The sequence below is a fragment of the Dermacentor andersoni genome, chromosome 1 (assembly GCF_023375885.2).
Source record: "Dermacentor andersoni chromosome 1, qqDerAnde1_hic_scaffold, whole genome shotgun sequence".
NCBI lineage: Eukaryota > Metazoa > Arthropoda > Arachnida > Ixodida > Ixodidae > Dermacentor > Dermacentor andersoni.
Genome location: NC_092814.1, coordinates 225,433,666 through 225,452,444, shown reverse-complemented (window position 1 = coordinate 225,452,444; position 18,779 = coordinate 225,433,666). Strand labels below are relative to the sequence as shown.

Below are 18,779 nucleotides of genomic sequence, written 5' to 3'. Positions count from 1 at the left end.
GTTTGATTCGACCTGCTGGATAATTCGACCTATTTCGCTGGACCCGTCAAGGTCAAATTTACGGATGTCGACTGTATTCAATTAAGCCATATTTTCAGCTTAGCAAATAGAATTTTCCTACCTCCAGAACGTTTTCATTTATTACTATGCATTGTTTTTTTTTTTACGATTTCGCACTTCGATTTTCCTTCAAGCAGTATACAGGCATTTAGGCCTGCCCTAAGAGACTGGTACAAATAGAAGAGGTCAGTAAAATGCATTGCTGTGACAGTTACTGGTTTGACATTTTGTATGAGGTAGCCGGATACTGCTCACCTTTATATGTATCTACTGTTCAGCTGACTTAGCGGTTCCTTCAACACGAGTTCCAAATACTTGTGTTGCAAGATGTATCGTTGCTACACAGGGGCACTATTTACTAAGCTTGCACTTGGGTAGCTATAGTTTCAGAAAACATTCAGTGGCACAGGATCTGCACATCATTGTGCATCTGAAGTCTGGCCTTGTAGCCTATGTGATGGATACGGTGGTACTTTGGTGCTGAACCATCCAGAGCCTGACTCAAAAGATAGTCAGGTGGTTACCCCTTTCTCCAACGTTTCATGCATTGCAGTTCGCCAAAGCTGACGCTTGGTGACACTGCTGTTTTCTGCACCTCTGGAGTGTTCTTGCTTCTTTCCCTTTCATACTCTTTATTTGCTTTTCACGTCCTCAGTTTCTTGCATTTGTGTTTCACTTTGTGCTGCTGGTATTGCTTCTTTCACTTTGCTGCTTTTGGTAGCACCAAAGCACACACCAAAAAGTGCCTTGTGAGGCAGTGCTACTCTTAGCACTTGCACTTCGTTCATGTCATATGCACTTCATTGGTGTCATAGTGCCAGAGTTGCTTTGAGCATCGGCTTTCATGGGGGAAAGTCCCAGATTAAAAACTTGCGAAGGTGCCTTCTTTCCTTTAAACTAATACATATAAAGCAGAGCCCCTCTAAATATGCTTTTCAACCAACTATGGGAATAGAACATAGCAGCCAGGCGCCATATCATGTGGGCATGCTGTAAGCGTCACAGGTAAGTACCAGATTCAGAAATGTTATAACAATGAAAATGTGTCATTGAGTAACATATTAGTGAGGTTCTACCATATTGTACGTTATCATAGGCTTGACAACACTATGATTGTCATTGCCTGGAAGTTGCCGTGTTAATGACATTTGGCAACAACCTGCATGTGCACTGCAACAGATGGAATCCCCTGTAACAGCTGTGGCTCTTGAATACAAGATAAACCTGCCGTGGTAACTCGATGTCTGGGGTGCTGTGCTGCTGAGCATGAGGTCGCAGGTTCGACCCCACCTGTGGTGCCTGCATTCCCATGGTGGCAGAATGCAAAAACACTTGTGTACCGTGCATTGGGTGCACGTTAAATCACCCCACAATGTCAAAATTAATCCAGAAGCCTCCACTACAACGTCCCTCATACCCCACTTTGCAGTTTTGGGTGGTTTAACGTCACAATTCAATTCAAGATGCGAGACGAGCACGTCTTAAGATCAAGTGGCCTATTTGTGTCACAGGACTCAAGACACAACCACCTGTTGGTTGGCACAAATTGGAAGTGCAGAAGCCAATCTTTATATTGTTTTCTGAAAAACTTCAATATTTTAATACAGTTCTATGAAAACGTTTCATAAGTCAGCAAAATTGTTTTGCGCTGGTGACCTTAGTGCCCACAAGATGTGGTCAGGGTTTGACATCTGCGATCCTTGTTACTCAGAATTACCCTTAACGTATTGCTATTAGGTCAAGGAATTTATCTTCATTTTTTGTCATTGCAGGCATTCAGTGACCCATCACTGCATAAAGTGCCTTTGGCCCCACCTCCAAGAAAAGCAGCAAGGAACACCAGCCGACCTTCACCATCTTCAGATGCACCACTGATTCGTCTGGATTCCCAGGAGAATGATGATGAAATTGCCAACCACCAACCTCCAGCGCCTGCTAAAGGAGTTTCTGTGTTGCCACCGCTTCCGGCACATCTGGTGCACACAACTAAGCCAGCAGTACAAGCAGTACAACCAGGAAGGCAGACGGTGCAGCCACTGGTATCTGCAGTACAGCCAGCAATCCCGATGATACCACCAAGGGGGCAGGCAGCTTCAAATCAGTTGCCATTGGCTGCAAATGCTGCTGCATTTGCAACTCATTCATATGCTCCATCACCCTATTCAAATCTGCAGAGACGATTCCAAGCTGTACCTTACATGGGAGCTCCACACCCATCTTTTGCAACAAACCCATTTCTTCGTATGCCTTGGACTCCACCAGTGACACCACCAGTGACACCACCAGTCACATCACGTCCTCCCATGGTTCCAGTTTCACAGCCAGCACCATCTCCGGTGTTCCCCAAACAGCAGGACCCTTTTGCTGACCTCATTGACCTTTGACTGTGCTAATTGTGAGGAGGCACTATGGCCATACAAATGCTTCAACGCTTCCTATTTATTTTCGTTTAAATGACATAGGCATAAATACTTGTGTAAATATTAGCCTCCGAGAGGAAGAACTTGGAAAGTGTGGAGGACTGAGGTATGAGGGGTAGGCATCAACATGTGGAGCTTTTAATTTTTGAGTGTCATGCAGTGATATAGCGTGACGAGTTTATCAAGTTCTTGTTACTCAGAGTGGGCTCTCTACACGGATACTGGGCAGACACTTTGTAAAGAGTTGAAAATGTGTGTGTGTGTGGGTGTTTTCCCCTATCTTTGTATGTACAGCTTTTATCTTGGTATAATCCCTAGAAAATATGGCCTTCAGTGCTGTCACTTAGTTGACATCTGCTTTTGCAATGGTATTGCCAGTAAAAGTTCTGTGATAATCTGATGCAGTGTTCATCGTAGAATTTGCCAACACTATGCTTAGCACAAGCATAGGCGCTTCACTTAGTCTTGATTTTAGAAAGCAGTGCAAGCTACTTGGTAGGGGAAAGAAAGGCTTGAAAATAAAATGCAAGTGTTCACAAATATGTAGAGTGAAAGTCACAAGAAAAAACACTATTAAATTTTAGAATATCATTGTTTTGTTTGAAACTCAATCTAATGCAAAGTAAAAGAAAACACACGCATATGGATGAAAAAGTAATGTTAGAGACTGCATAGGAATGTGCATACTTTTATGCCATGCTTTGAGATATCTAGTTTGGGCAAAAGATTTTAATGTAGATTCAATGCATATATTTTCTGTGGATTGTGTGACTGCAGAAAAATGGGCCTAGATAACTCCATAATAGTTACTCAGCGAAAAGGTAGCTTTCTTTAGAGCAGAATTTATGCTGTATCAAACAAACAGTATTCTTTTGCTCATTGTAACTTGTGTATTGGTTGGTAATTGCTACAAGACTACAAAGCATATTGCTTGTAATGTGAGAAGTGTATGATTGCCCAATGCCTCTCAAATTTTGATCGTGATAATACCGACCAGTTTAGTTATAACAAGTGTATTTTTGTAAATTTCCTTGGTGCCCATGGGCTGCACTTAACAAGCCTAGTATCACTTTGTACTTGTATGGTCCTTGAGAGAGAGAGAGAAAAAAAAACCTCTACAAATACTACTTTTAAATAAAAAAGTTCAAGGGCTGGCCGCAGTAGGATATAGTCATGAATTATTCGGGAATTCACTATGCACTTAGCACCAGGCAGATGTGCACTTGCTGTTCTGTAGTTATGTGCACACAGATTTACAGTGTAGCTGGGCAATAAAAGAAGTGGCAAGGCAGTAGCAGTGAGCCAAAACATTTTTCTCATGTGCACCTGTTGAATCATGGCCAAGTCCTAAAGACTAGGCTTTCTATGATTGTGAGAAAAGCTGGGGCCTCAATTACTACTCCCAGCACATAATGATATCGAAGTTAACAAATCTTCCAGACTACTAGAAGGCTTCCTGGAGAGGCAGAGAAGCGGGTAGGAGGAAGGGTACATGAAGGGTATACCAAGGTGCAGTGTTCAGGAATTAAACTACTTTGTGGCTTGGCTTCAGTGTTTAGCTTTTCCTTCTGTACACAATGTCATTGGCACAGATAGAGGGTTCAGGAGAGTTGGGGTTGGGGGACTCACTAAAAAGAGCATCATTTGCGGGTGTAAGCATTGCATTTATTTCCATTGTAGTGCAAGATAACATGATTGCATGACTGACTGGTGGAATGGTCTCTCAGCTCCCTCTTTTGTCGTAAACAGGCAGGCACCTATGCTTTCTCAGTGCCAGCAGCCTAATTGCAGCCTTGTGTTGTACATGTATTGTTTACAATGTAGCAGAGTTGCATTGCATGTTTCCTGGGAGCATTCGGTGCTACTGCCTCCATTCTGATGCACTGTAGATGCAGGCTGGCCCTACAGGTGCCAAGCCAGGCACAGCAGAGGGACAAAACACAGTGCCATTGGGACAGTGGTACTGCAGCCGTAAAAGTGATACCATGTGCCACCTTAATTTGCACATCTTGTCACTTTAGCCATGACCACCTTCGTGGTTCATACACGAAATGTGCTGTTTTGCTTACACTTATCTGTTGTGCAGCAACCATCTGCTGCATTTGAGAAGCCAGTGAGAGCTCTAACATAACCTTGTGCAACTCTTACAATTTATTTTACAGTGTATGCTGTGGCCCATCCTTGATTTTTTTTTTTTTTTTTTTAACTGCAGCAGTGTATCATTAATAAATGGGATTACACTCAAATGTGTAAGCATGGCCCACATAGCTGCCAGTGCCGCAGTGTGTTGCTGTTGGGTCTAAGTAATCAGCAGAAGCGTGCGTGTGCAGCTATCAACAGCAAATGTAATGGCTCACTTCTCCAGGTGCTATGTTGCAGCTGCAGCCATTACATCCACTTTAGCATGCAGGCTTGGTGTGCAGTTCTGTACCCACTGGCCATTGCTCTATGGTGCTGGCTGCAATGTAATCCACATGAACATTTGGGTTGAGTCTGACAGCAGAAGTATGAAGAAATCAGTTGAGAGCCATGTCAGGATATGCAGTGTTGAATCTTTGAGAAAATGCAACCAATTTGAAGTTCACAGGTGGAACTATATTTGCTCAAAGCCATGCGAGATCTTTTCACTTTGAGCTTTCATAATGAGACAATATACCATGGGTTTCTGTGACAACTGTCTCATTTTATGAAAAATAGGGAATTCAAGATAATTCTTGCTGGCTAATCTTTGTACCAGTGGAGGATGTCACAATGTTCACAATAATCACCAGTATGATTACTAACAATGTTTCCCTATTATCTTTTTAATTATTGACTGTAGAGGGCATGTTATAAATACAGCATTGAAGTCAGTCAGTACTTACCATCAAGGCATAACCATTTGCTGGAAACCTTGTATTTCTCAAAACTGGTTCTAAGCACTGGCTCAAAATATGCTGTGAAATGCCCTGCTGTTCCAGCTAAGTTTTTCATACTGCAATTTTCCACAGTGTGGAAGCATATTAACTGCAACAGCAGTGCAGATTTTGAGTACTTATCAAAACTGGTGCCAAGGTAGAGAGTTTCTGGCAGAAGGGTAATGTAAAACTTAATTGAAGAAACTTTTTTAATTATTTATAATATTGGTAATCGTCACATTTATTATGATATTTGGTGCTGTATAAAGCTTTGTAAATAAAATTATCATTAAAAAAAAACTTGTTGCTGAGCTAGTTGGTTCATGACTTAAAAACAAAAGTTACGGCGCTAAGCAGACAATGACGAAGTGGGACACAGCCGCCCATATCCCGTACATGGCACCCGTATATGTTGTTTGTGACTCACTTCGTCCTTGCCTGCTTATAGCTGTAACCTTTGCTTTTAAGAAAAGTATAATTTTGTCACGAATTCCCTGTTTTTAATAATCTGGGACCATGCCTGCATAAACATGCAGTATGTAACTTCTAAGGGTTGTTTTGCTACCTCTGCAAGTTTACAAGTCACAAGTGAAATTTATGAGCCGGACAGTAAGAATGCAGTCATGGTGGTGCAATAGTGTAACTACAACGTATGCCAGTGCCACATTTGTGCTTGAGTCATCTTGTGGCCATTGCTTATTTACCATAATTCTATCACCATTTCAGAGTTGTCTCAACAGTGATATGGAAACAAGCTGTTGATGAAGGAGCTTAAGTTCATTAATGGTGTCATGAAAAGAGGTTCTTCGCTGTACTAGTGAGTTCATGCTGGTAGCCTCCCCAACGCTCTGTGCTAGTGAATAGCATAGCATCAGTGGCATGGTCAGCATGGCCGACTAAGTTGGCAGAGCTGGGGTTCACTTAAAAATGGGCAGACACTCTGGCATGTCATTTAAAATGCAAGACAATGAAGTGTTTGAAAATTTCATTTACGGAATATTTTGAATGGTAAAATTTCAGTAACTTTCAAAGCCTGACCTCTGAAATCAAGTTTAAGTTTTCTTTCTTTGTCACAGTGGCCTTGTTTTAGAAGGCTACATGTGGTTGTTGTGAAAGTGCGTGCAAGGAAAGTTTTAGTTATCTGCTGTAGAGTTGGGAAGATTAGTCCTTGGTTGCAACTAGACACGGAGTGAGAAATCTGGGTGAGACTGCTGTGTATAGAATACTATGAAATATTTTTAAGAATCTGTTGATTTCAGTGAGCAGTCTTTTCCATATTTATCACCCTCTTTATCTCCAGCCAACCAGCACAACTTGCGTGAAATTTGTGTCTTGTGTATATTGCGAAAACTGTAGCACAAAATATTTCCGTTCTGGTTTGAGTGTTCATTATGCACGGCCCAACATGATGTGTGCCAAGCAAAGGTCGTATTCTCCTTGTAGATATGATAGAATGCGACTGTTGAATATTTCTCAGAAAGTTGGCTCTAGTGAAGTATATCGGAGCTGTAGTTCACTGTAGTTAACAGTACAAAGCAAAACGCTTGCCAGCATTGCTATCTGCAGCAGTAGCTGTGGGTTTAACTGTCATGCATTCATCAACATTGTGCGACATTGTTCTTTAAGCAGCATACTTGTTTTTTGTGCAGTATATTTGAACCTTAAGCAGCTTATCTGCATGCTTTATGTACATTGCATGCAAGGATGTTGGATGGCACACACAGGCGACAGTGTGAATATGTTGCTAAAACATGTAGCCTTTTGTGTGTTGCATAATCTGATTTTCGCGACTGGAAGCTGTCGTTTGCTCCAATCGAAAAACTTCAGTGAGATATAGTATTGAGCATCAGGTATCGCGCGAGTAAGACGTGACAAAAGGGCCACTGGCTTTGTAATTTGTACTTTGGGAAAAAGAAATTTCACTGCTGTTTTTGCCTATCATAGTTATGGACACTGTCATGGGGAGGGACAGAGGCGGTTGATAATATCCAAGTTACAGTGATGGTGAAAAAAAAAATGATGCAGTGTAAGTGTGTAGGTGCATGCCTTGTTTGTTTATTTAATGCAAATGCTAACCACACTCGCAGCTTTCTAGCATCATCAAATAATTTTTTCTTCAAAGGGAGGGGTGTACATTTTCAGGTATGTTGCACAAATTTGGTTTAAGGATTCATGAATCTTTTACTCTTGCCATTTCAAAATTAGTTTCTTTATTCTCACTTGACTCCTAGATCAGAGTGTGACTTCACACGTTTGTATTACATAGCTATAGTAATTAATAGCATGTGCAAGTGCAACTACTACTCAAAGTTCATGAGACACTTAAAGACTGTTCTGTCCACAGTAGCTGCAGCTAGATAAAATAGCAGTTGTGTAGAATAAGTATTTTTGTAATTTTATGTCTAAATCATCAAATATGTAGTTGCAACATAAATTGTGCTTAGGACATCTTACAGATCACCTATTAATGTTTTATTTCTACCGATTGGTATGGCTGGGTCTCTTATCATGCATGCAAGCTGATATTCATGGAGTGATTTAGTTCTTGCTACTGAAACACTGAAAAAATAACGATGCTGTGACCCCCCCCCCCCCCCGCCTTTCTTTTCTAGTTGTTGCAGCTAGGCTTTTAGTGTTTAGCAACTACGGCATCTGTAAAAATGCCTTGCAACAGATCACTGTGTGCTGCTGTCCTTTTGCTCATTCTTAAAACAGGTGGTACTCTAAATGACTTAATTTTTATGGCATCTTAATTTTGCAAATGGTCTGCAATCCTCAATAAATTGGTCTTTCAAACAGTTCTTGGGACTTGCTTGCAGCATAGTTTCTCTTGAGCACCACAGCCACCTTACTGATTTTTTTTTTTCTAATATTGCCAATTATTTCTAAAAATGGCAAGAAACCAAGCTTGACAGAAAATGAAGTCATTTGCAGTATACTGACACTGAATCATTTGGTGCTACTTTGTCACAGATGTACTTTCTTTTATACTGTGTTTCAAAGTGAAAGTAAAACGTTTGTGTTCTGCTATGTATATGTGGTACCCCAGTCAGACTGGCAAATTTAGTGCCACTTCGAATGCACTGCACATCACTGAGCATAATTTTGGCACCTCAGTGCTACACAGGAAAACAATGTCATTTGGAATTTATGGCAGCGGAGTTCTATCGAAAGCATTTGAAAGGATCATTAATATTTGGAAAGTAGTTATTAATGCTGCTTTTAATCATTATGAAAAAAAACAACATAAGAAACTGCTTGAACCGCAACACTATATAGCCCACCTGGGGAAATTTCTGATTTGCTGTACTAATAAATGTCAGGCAAGGATGTGACAGCAGCAGCCACTGCAGTTGAACGTCGTAAGCATAACGCACTTGTTAGGGTTAATTGAAACAAACAGTTGGAATGATTTACTTGTATAACAAATACCAAACTAACAAAACAAAAAAGAATACCAATGCTGTGCTATTTTTGCTCTCTTACAACTGCTGTTGTTGCTGTTGCTCACAACTGCTGTTGCTCTCCATTAACATCAAGTGACAATTGTTCATATCGAGACTAAATTTGCCATTCTGAGAGGTACAAATCTGTTTTGCCACATATGTAGTCGCTGCATCACCCTGAAGAGGTGTAGCTTCTAGCCTGTCACAAATACTCCTCGGAGAAAAAGTGATGTATGATTGTTGATGTTGTCACTGCTCATATGGAAGCATGGACGTCAGTGAAATCTATAAAAATTTGAAGTGTGTTAGGTGCCACGAGGTCAAAGTAGAATTTTTGTGCATTGTTATTGATATTTCTTGGTGGATTTTGTTCTTAAGGCAGACATACTATTTAAGATTGAGCACGTGGATCATTGTATTTGTTTTTGTCTGCACTGCCAGAGTAATTTTACCATTTTGCTGGCATGTTCAACATGACCTGAATGGTGCCCGAAAACATATTTACCTTGTTTAGTTATTTTTGTGAATAATAGAAACCATGCTACTTGAAAATGTTTAGTTAGCAGAGGTTATTTATGACATGTATCATTTTTTAGTGTGTACTTGCAGTGCCTTCTTTGACGGTTAGTTTAATTTAGATTCACATGCAAAAGTTTCATTTTGCTAACAATTTTATGCTACTCTTTATTTGCACTACACCTTTCTTTTACTCGTAGGACTGTTCAGTGTGTGTGTTGTGTGCTTGCTGCATAGAAACTGAGCGAATGGTTATCATGCAGATGGGTTACGTGTACGCTTGATTTTTTGAAGCCAGAGTGACACTTGAATGTATGATTGTACATTCCTACTGACGTCAGTGAGAATTTTTTTTAATGTAGAGCATTAAACTATTAGCATTCCTGCTGTGTTGTGCCTTACTATGACCTGCGCCTACTTACTGTCACCACCATATTACATGTCTATGCTACTCACTCCAGAAAGTGTTCAGTGATATCTTTATTCGAAAGCCAGTGCACCTGTAAGTGCATACTGTAGCATGAAACAAAATTAAAACTGTCGACAGTGAGCGAAAATTATTTCATGAAGCCATTTGTAACCGATGTAAACTGAAAATATTTTTGCATTAAGCTTTTATGCGACATAACAGCCATCATGCTGGAGGACAATTTAAGAAAAATACTGTTTGCAATAGTTTATGGGGTAGGACTACTTGCCACAGTGAATGTGGCATTGTGCTACTGAGCGCAAGGTCATAGGTTTGATTCCTGGCGGCAACTGTGAGGGTGGAAAGTAAAAATGCTTGTCTACCGTGCTTTGAGTGCACATTGAAGAACCCTAGGTGGTCAAAATTAATCTGCAAACCTCCACTATGGCTTCCCTCATAACACATTTTGCAATTTTTGGATGTTGAGCTGCCCCATAATTTTTAAGGTAGGACTGTTGCCCAAATAGCCTTGCATGCACAAGCCTGTGCATTCACTGCTGGAGCTCCACCATGTTAGTAGACAAGGGAAGATAATGTACAATGTTTCATATAAATTTAACGCATCATTGAAGATTTACTTCGTGGGTTCCACAAATTATTCAAAAGATTTTAACATTCTAAATTTGTTATGCAAACTACACAGCTTATGCATGCATGGAATGTGCAGTACAGCAGCCAGTAAATTTTCTCATTGCTAAAATGGCAAAAATATATTGAAAGATTTCCTGGCCCGAACATGCAGCTTGTATTTTGTGTGTATTTTCATTGCATCTGTTAATTCCAGATAGGGTGCTTAGCCACGAAGTACTTCAGCTGCTTTACAAATCCCACAATACGTAAATATTTAGAGCGAGCGTAGGTGCATTAGAAAAATGGTTGGACTAGTGTCGTCCAAAACGGCGTTGCTGTCGGCGCGCCCATACCGACTGAAGCTGAATCATCGCACGCCCAACGTCGTGCGCAGAGATGCAACGCTACGTTTATTTGCGCAGCACTACTAATGGGTGCTACCGTGAGCGTTCAGTCCAGAGATGGTAGGTTACCATTTCATATGGACGCTCAGCTGGCAGCGCAATTCTGTACAATGGAGGCAGACTTCATTCTACATGAACGTCTCGTACATTCTACTCGGCCACCTTCGTGCGAAAACGCTGACGGCGACTCCGGGGGTTTTGTAGCTGAAAGAGTCCTCAACAGCCAATGTTGTAAATATATATATATGTATCGCGCACGCACTTCGTGCAGCATATTTTACGGTATCAAAAGAAGAACAAAGTAACGAGAAACAGCGTGATTCGAGAACACGCTGCGCCCAAAGAATCCAGGCCCACAAATTTAAAAGAAGCCGGCGCACGCCGCCGTGGAAGGCACAGTAGCCTACTGTGCGCACCGCACAGCTGATGGTAGTGTTCTGCACACCAGTCACAGGTAAACGGCAAAGTTCATTCCACGATATGACATGCCATTCTATTTGTCACTGCGAGAAGAAATTGCGGTGACACCCAAGTCGCTCACGGTGAAACTGATTACATCACCAGCCCTAAGTATAGCTGCAGGCTGACGGCCCAATGCGGTCAACAGATCGGAAACGCCCAAGTTCTGCACTTCAATGTCACAACAACGGAACGTCCCCTTCACAGTAGTTTTTTCATGCATGTGAAACGTGGCGGCGTGACCTGCCAATCCTGTCATGCATCGCAGGAACTGCTGTCTGAGGTAGGTCCTCGCCTCTTGCTGTCGTGCCACCAACTCATCTTCGGCTTCTTTCGGTTGCTCACAACTGTCATCGCCTTCGGAAGCCATCTCGGGGACCAGTATACACTGCAATACTACTATAGTCGGTCACCGATGTTCGGCATTCAGGAACGCTCGTAGCAGCCTCTTCTACGACTGCTAGTTGATTCAGTGGGGACAGAAGGCGTTTGCGCAAGCTGTCGCCGTGGCGGGCTGTGGCCTCCGCTGTCACTTCACCAAGGCGATCGCGAGACTACATGCAATTACGCACAGACGTGCATCACAGAACATGCGTTCATCTGGTGCATCTACAGCATCTGCGTGCACACCATAAAGTGAAACAGCGGAAGTAGCCGTCAAAAGGGGTCAAAGCGCCATGTGACCTGTGATGTAGTTCCGCTAGCCAATATGGCTGCCACGTGGTGCAAGCGTTGCGTACGGTACGGTGTATTTAGAATTTGATGCTTGGGCAGGTGCTAGTTCGGATATTTAATGGAATTCTCCATATATTTACTGTAGTTGCTACACTTATTACTCGTAAGTGCCAACAGTACTTTACATAACGCTGGAACATGAGCGAGGTGAAAAGTAGAAAAAGAAACGCAGCGAAAGCGGCCGCTGACTCGGAGAGCTTGTCACCTGTTGAAGTGCTTGAAGGGAGCGACGACCCCAGCGGCGCTAACGGTACGCTTCGTCATGACGGTGCCGCAAAGGTAGTATCAGAGGTTAGTAAGCCAACATTTCACGCTTTGTGATACTGTTTGTGTGCTATCGCATTTGTATGTTGCTGTCTCAAGCTGTCACATAATTGTTGGACTCGTGTCTAAATATATCGAAGAATTATCGCGTAAATTCCCACGACGGCACGTTCTAATGTGAACACGGTGACTTTTTAAGTGACCGTGCATTATATAATCATAATGTAGGTTTATTTGACATTTTGTTTTGCTTTGCTACTTGCTAATGCACTTAGTCAAGAATATGTGTATCTGCTTGTTGGTTGACCACCAAGGAATCTCGTCCTACAGGTTCCTCGTACGGAAACGAACAGCGCAGTTAGTTACTTGAGCTCGTGGCTAAATGGCTCCTCCAAAGCTTTCACGGTCAAGATCGAAATTGATGCAATGTCTGTGGCTCTGTTTTTCTTGGCGCTCCTGACAAGAATGTGGAGACTAGAATATCCACGAAGCATCGTGTAAGTGTTGAATCTGACTTATATCTTCAAATGTATATGTTAACCGAATTTATAGTCACTTATTGTATTAAGTAACCCGTTTTTGGATTACATCTTAACGCATGCTAACTTCTTTTTTATCTTTTTTCAAGTGGTTTCATGCCTTTTTGCTGCAGTTATGTGTGTTGGGGCAGCACGTTTTCTAATGTTATATTTATCTTGCAGATTCGACGAGTTGCATTACGGAAAATTCGCAAGCTTGTACATGAAAAATATTTTCTTTTTTGATTCGCATCCTCCTCTTGGAAAGCAGTTGGTTGCACTAGCAGGTAAAAAAATAAGGTGGCTGATTTTCACACGTGTCACTCAGCATCAGCTCCGTAGCTGTGCATCTTGCTACGCCAAATAACGGGCAGTACTGGCTTCAATGCATGATGTGACTTTAAATTCTCATATAGACAGTTTCCTTCTCAATACTGCAGGAAATTTTAACAGTGCTCTGGCATTTCCGATTGATGCATAATGAGACGAATAAATGAGTGAAAAGAGCTGAACTGGGTCTATCTCCCCCCCCCCCCCCCCCATCACCTCCCTTCATTCTTTGCTGAGTTCATCCTGGAGTTAAATTTTTTTAGTTAGCTGTCTGATGCATTCATCAACAAGAAGAGTGAACCAAGTTTCTCAAATAATGTGTGAAAATTCATGCCAGCATCAATTTCTTTGAGCTCCTTTGAAAATTCAAGCTTCTGTGATTGCATTCCTTGTTATGTAATGTTTTTTTATGTAAGTGCTGTTCTTTTACCTAGTTCTTCTAATGCTTTTCTTCCATTTGCTGCCCCAAATCATCAGCAGTTACATTGTCACTGCTAGAAAGTAATTCAGAGTCGCAAAGCCCATCACACTTGTTTAATTGACCCTATGTGTTACTGCAGAAATGTTGACAGCAGACAAAGAGAAGCTACCACATTATTAAGGGGCTGTCAGTAAATTTTACTTGCTCACTGAATTGCTGTTGAAGGCATGTGCTGGTGGTGTCATTCTGAAACATCAAAGAAAGAAGTGAACAAAATGCCTGTGTGCTTATGTCTGCAGTGTCACCGTTTACCAAAAAGAAAAAATGAATATAGTTCATGAAGTTGGCACATAGCAAAAAAAAAATTTGCTGCTACTTGTACATCACAGGTACATCAAGGCTGAGTGGTTGCTCACATCCCTCCTTTTAAATTGCAGACATCGTCAGTGCTTGGAACATGTTTGTCAAGCATGTAATCTACTACATGCCACTAGCAAGTTTCATGCCATATTTTTTAGACGGGCATTCAAACTACTTGTGGTTCTAGCGTCCAGTATTCGGGTCACTTCCTGTAAGCCAATAAGCAGAAATAGCGATACACACACAACAAGGAAGTTGAGGATTTGCTGCCAATCATATTTCAGAATTTGTAGCATACAGTCAACTATATAAGCCTACAGACATTAAAGCCAGGGAAAGCATAAGGGAAATGAACTCTTTTTTTAATTAAAGTGTAGACATTATGATGAAAATTGAAGAAAAGGTAACTTGCTGCTGGTGAGAGCCAAACCCACAAACTTGGCATGGCATATGCGACACTCTACCAATTGAGATAGAGAGGCGTCCTCAGTACGCATGATTCTTCTCACTCATTGCATAGCAAGCATGTTGACTAGCAGCCTTGATGCTTTTTTTAAGGGGCCCTGAAACACTTTTACAGCGGAGCTGTTATACGCTAGGTTCTGACAGTTTGTGTGTGTAGGCAATAAAGGATCGCGGCCACCCCAGAGCTAAAAGAGCTAAAGCAAAAGCATATCGCCAGGTATACCCCAGCTGCATTTAATCGTGAGAAGTGTTGAAACGTATTCTGATTAAAAAAAATTATCCTAATTAAAAAAGTAAAACCAGAATAGACACTGTTTAGTATGCATTGCGGTTTGACGTCACAGGCTCTATAGGCAAACCACATAACCTTATCTCGGTTCTCTTCCACCTGTGCTATGGATAGGCCCTGTGCGGTGGGGTCTGTGGAAGAACAATGTGCCAGCTCTGTCGTGAACGGAAACGGGAATGTGCGCGGTGACAGTGGTTGGCACGTAACATGGACAAAGATTGTGCTGCAAACGCCAAGCATATGCATCTTTGGTTGGATCACTCCTACTGACTCCACTTCCATCGTAATTGTGGGTCATTTCAACATAAACGTGTCTCGGCCAGACGGAAAGTGTTTCGTGTTGTTTCTCTTGTAAGGGTTCAGCTTTCAATGTTACACAAACATCAGTGTGCCCACAACGTGTCATCAGTCGTGTATAGACCTCACATTGGCCAAGAACCTTTCCAGTGTCGCCACAGGGCCACTGGCCATATATCATAGTGATCATAAAGCAATAGTCACCTTGGTGACCAAATAATAAATCCAAAAAAGCAAACTAAAGAAGGTTAAAAATAAAAAAGCATTGAGTATGCAATTTCATAAAACAACCAAAAAATCGTGACAAAGCCAAATTCATTGTGGTACGTGACTTTTATTTTCAGTCAACATATTAATCACCATATATATACATATATATATATATATATATATATATATATATATATATATATATATATATATATATATATATATATATATATATATATATATATGTATATATATATATATATATATATATATATATATATATATACACAGCTCCGCTGGTCATCCACCTTCACAGAGTGGAATAGCTCTGAATTTTTCTTCAACATAGTAAATAAACGATGCCAATCTGTTAACGAGGCTCCTGTGGACATGTGAGCCAAATATTCCACTGCACACACAGCAGTGAATTTACAATCTCGTGTCAAAAGCAGTGAACAGTTGCTTGCTCTCGCGTGCACAATGTCGTCATGCAGCATTATAGAAAGCATTTGGTCCACCAATGCTATTTTTCCAATTCTGTTGGGTGCGAGGACATTCTCAGTAATGCATAATTGCTAATTTTGAGTAAATAAATGATAAATATGTTTGTCTTTGATCTCAAGAAGACTGAAAAATAATTTCATCTTTGTACTGTGCGTAGCTGCATCGGCTGCACGTGGCCTCCGAAATAACAGCGTCATGCTGTATAGCATAGTCTACCATAGCTGCCATGAGCTACCATAGCTCCCACGTAACTTTTTGCCATCGCTTGGAGATACTCAGATTATTTTTTGCATTCTGCCTAATTACATAATTAGTCTTAACTAACTTCTCAAATAATATAATTAGATGCAAAGTGTCAATGAGAACATTGTAGAGCGACATGAAAAACTCCCGATACAGCTTTCTGTTGTTTTTCCAAACATGGAAGAAGCTCGCAAATGCACGCAAAGTGCTTCGAGCAACCAGTCGCATGGTAATTTTGCGTGTATTCACGGGCTTCTTTCACGCTCAGAAAAACGCTTTTATGTAGCAGATATTAAGCAACAGAAAGCTGTATCGGGAGTATTTCATGTTGCTCTACAATTTTGTCATTGATACTTCTCATCTAATTATAATATTTGAGAAGTTAATTAAGACTAATTATGTAATTAGGTGAAATGCAAAAAATAATCTTAGTATCTCCAAGTGACGGCAAACACCATTAGTTTGGCTCTGTCCAGCTCTATGGTATTCGCATATTTTTAAAGTTTGGCTAAAATTACATGGGACACCCTGCGTAGTTGAAGGATTCGAAAATTTTTTGCAGCATGAGATTCGTGGGCCAATGTGATTTAATAGTGAGGCCATTCTATCATTAGTTAGAAAAGTGTTTCAGGGCCCCTTTAAGGTAGCATATGAGGGTTTATTGACCAGCTCCTGTTTGCATACTACATGATGTATGCGATTGAAAGGGTGTTCCACATCCACTGCCATGCCCTGTGTGGCACTGGCTAACACTCCCAGGGCTAGGTTTAATACACTTGCATAAATAATGAAGAATGTGGACAATGGGACAGCTGCGACCATAGCTCGATTGGTAGAGCATTGCACACCTCCTGTGCAGGTTGCGGGTTCATCTCTCGCCAATGACAAGTTGTATTTTTATCCACCTTTTATTTCCCCGTTCATTATTATTTTTACATTTAAATTACAAAACACTTAAGTTCCTTTATACTATCCTTGGCTTCATTGTCTGTTGACTTCAAATGGTTTGTATGTACAAGAAATGAGCCCCTCCATTCTCCTGATTGTGTTCTCACTCATTGCATACAGTGATGTTTTCCACACAGTATTGTAAAAAATCTTTACCACCACAGGAACCCATAAAGGTGCATCAACCCAAGCAAAGAAAATAGGTGCCTGCCTATTGCAGAAAAAGTATAGCTAAATTTCTTTTCATCTTGTTTTGGCTTGAGGGCATTCCCTGACATATTTAATGTTCTATAACTTGGTGAAATTTTCATTACATGTGTCACTTTATACGATCTTGCATCTTGCTTTATAGTATGCAGCATAGCTGCATTAGCCCGCATGGAATATTAACTTTTTGCATATTTTGTTTATCATAGTATGATGAAGCAGCCACTTTGCATGTAAGTTTAAGCAGTCTTCTTTTATGCAACTTTACCTCTTGTTTATTGTTTCTGGCAACAATTGTGGTGGTTACCTGTTCCAGGATATCTGGCAGGCTTCGATGGCGACAGTGAATTTGACAGGATAGGTGGGAGTAAGTGACCTGACTTTACTTTTTTCTCTGTTGAGTGCTTTCAGTATGACTCTAGACAACATACAAGGTTCTGAATTAGCTCAAGACATATCCTGTTATCAATTTAAGGAGTGCATTTTCTACCTGAAAAATTTGCTCTGCTTTGTAACTTAAGTCTAAAGGTTGTTCATGGGGAAACCTCTATCAAAACTATTGAACTGTCCTTTGTATATGTATAATACTTCAGTTTAAATAAGGATCATTTTGTGGGCACTGTTAACTTTGGTATGAAGGAAATAAGCTTTTTTCGCAATGCCATTCTTATGTAAGCACTGTCCCAAGATTGTGTAGCTCCTTCACTATAATTTGACTAATCATGATTGCTCTGCACATGGATGGTTATTTACGCAGTGTTCATTATTTTTAACTGCTTTGTGTATTGAGCCCTAAATTTGAAATTGCTTAGTGCTTCTGACAAAGCTATATTAATAGCAGTTTCCTGGTGCTGTGGGTAAGCAACCATCATGCTTCACTTATGTTAAGCTAATATATTTCACCAAAAGTGATTGTTCCAAAATATTGAATGTCAAATACTTTAATTGAACGTGAACTCATTGCAAAGCAGTACTCTTGTTTGAAATTTTGAATATTTATGTATCCTTTGCATTGTGTCTTCATTTTCACAGAAAAAGCAATTTGATACTTGCACTTTGCACATTATTCAGCTCAAGCCTTGATAGATCAAGCACTTGCTACATGAAAGCCAGGCTGAGAGGATGCCTTTTGCCTATTTCTTTCTAGGTTACAGTGCATCAGTCCCATTGTGGGCTTTACGACTTGTGCCAGCATTGTTTGGCTCACTGTTGGTGCCGGTCACTTACCACCTTGCACTGTCACTTGGTTTGGCCCAAGTGTCAGCAGCCTTGGCTGCCATACTTGTACTTTTTGAGAACTCTCTTCTTACCCAATCACGGTTTGTCCTCATGGAAGCCATCCTGATGTGCTTCTCAGCACTGGGCCTGCTTGCTTTGCTCAAGTTCCGGAGGCAGAGGTCAGTTATGATTGCTACATTGTTGGGCTGCTCAAAAATGGTTACTTAAGTTGTCTGCACTTAGGCTAAAGACAACCTTGATGAAGCCTGATCACTTGGTAATAGAGCTCACACATTTAATCCTGAAATCTGCATATTTCTTGATAGCAGAGTACATAAAAAGTCCCAAAATTGTGGAAACTATTTTTAGTCACTTGAGTGTGCTGAAAGCAATGTTTTTGGGATGCAAGCAAAAAAGGCCAAGTGAGAAAAACCTTGCCATAATTTTTCCCCTGCCTACATTGTGGTCCAAAGTAGAGTCTTTGTTAGTTGCATAACTAGTCATATAGACATTCCATACAATAAATAAA

The 18,779-nt window shown here is 40.8% G+C and overlaps 2 protein-coding genes across 2 annotated transcripts in view; both read left to right on the top strand.

Moving 5' to 3' along the window:
* LOC126547968 (DENN domain-containing protein 1A-like) overlaps positions 1-9,726 on the top strand; it is a 109,910-nt gene extending 100,184 nt beyond the window's left edge. Inside the window, exon 22 of the mRNA XM_050196033.2 lies at positions 1,833-9,726. Coding sequence (XP_050051990.1) covers positions 1,833-2,444 — 612 coding nt within the window. The 3' untranslated portion in view covers positions 2,445-9,726. The remainder of the gene's footprint in view (positions 1-1,832) is intronic.
* Positions 9,727-11,616: 1,890 nt separating this feature from the next.
* Positions 11,617-18,779, top strand: part of rt (Protein O-mannosyltransferase rt) — a 59,474-nt gene continuing 52,311 nt past the window's right edge. The window contains exons 1-5 of the mRNA XM_050196034.3: positions 11,617-12,267; positions 12,571-12,737; positions 12,942-13,045; positions 17,349-17,399; positions 18,180-18,429. Coding sequence (XP_050051991.1) covers positions 12,115-12,267; positions 12,571-12,737; positions 12,942-13,045; positions 17,349-17,399; positions 18,180-18,429 — 725 coding nt within the window. The 5' untranslated portion in view covers positions 11,617-12,114. The remainder of the gene's footprint in view (positions 12,268-12,570; positions 12,738-12,941; positions 13,046-17,348; positions 17,400-18,179; positions 18,430-18,779) is intronic.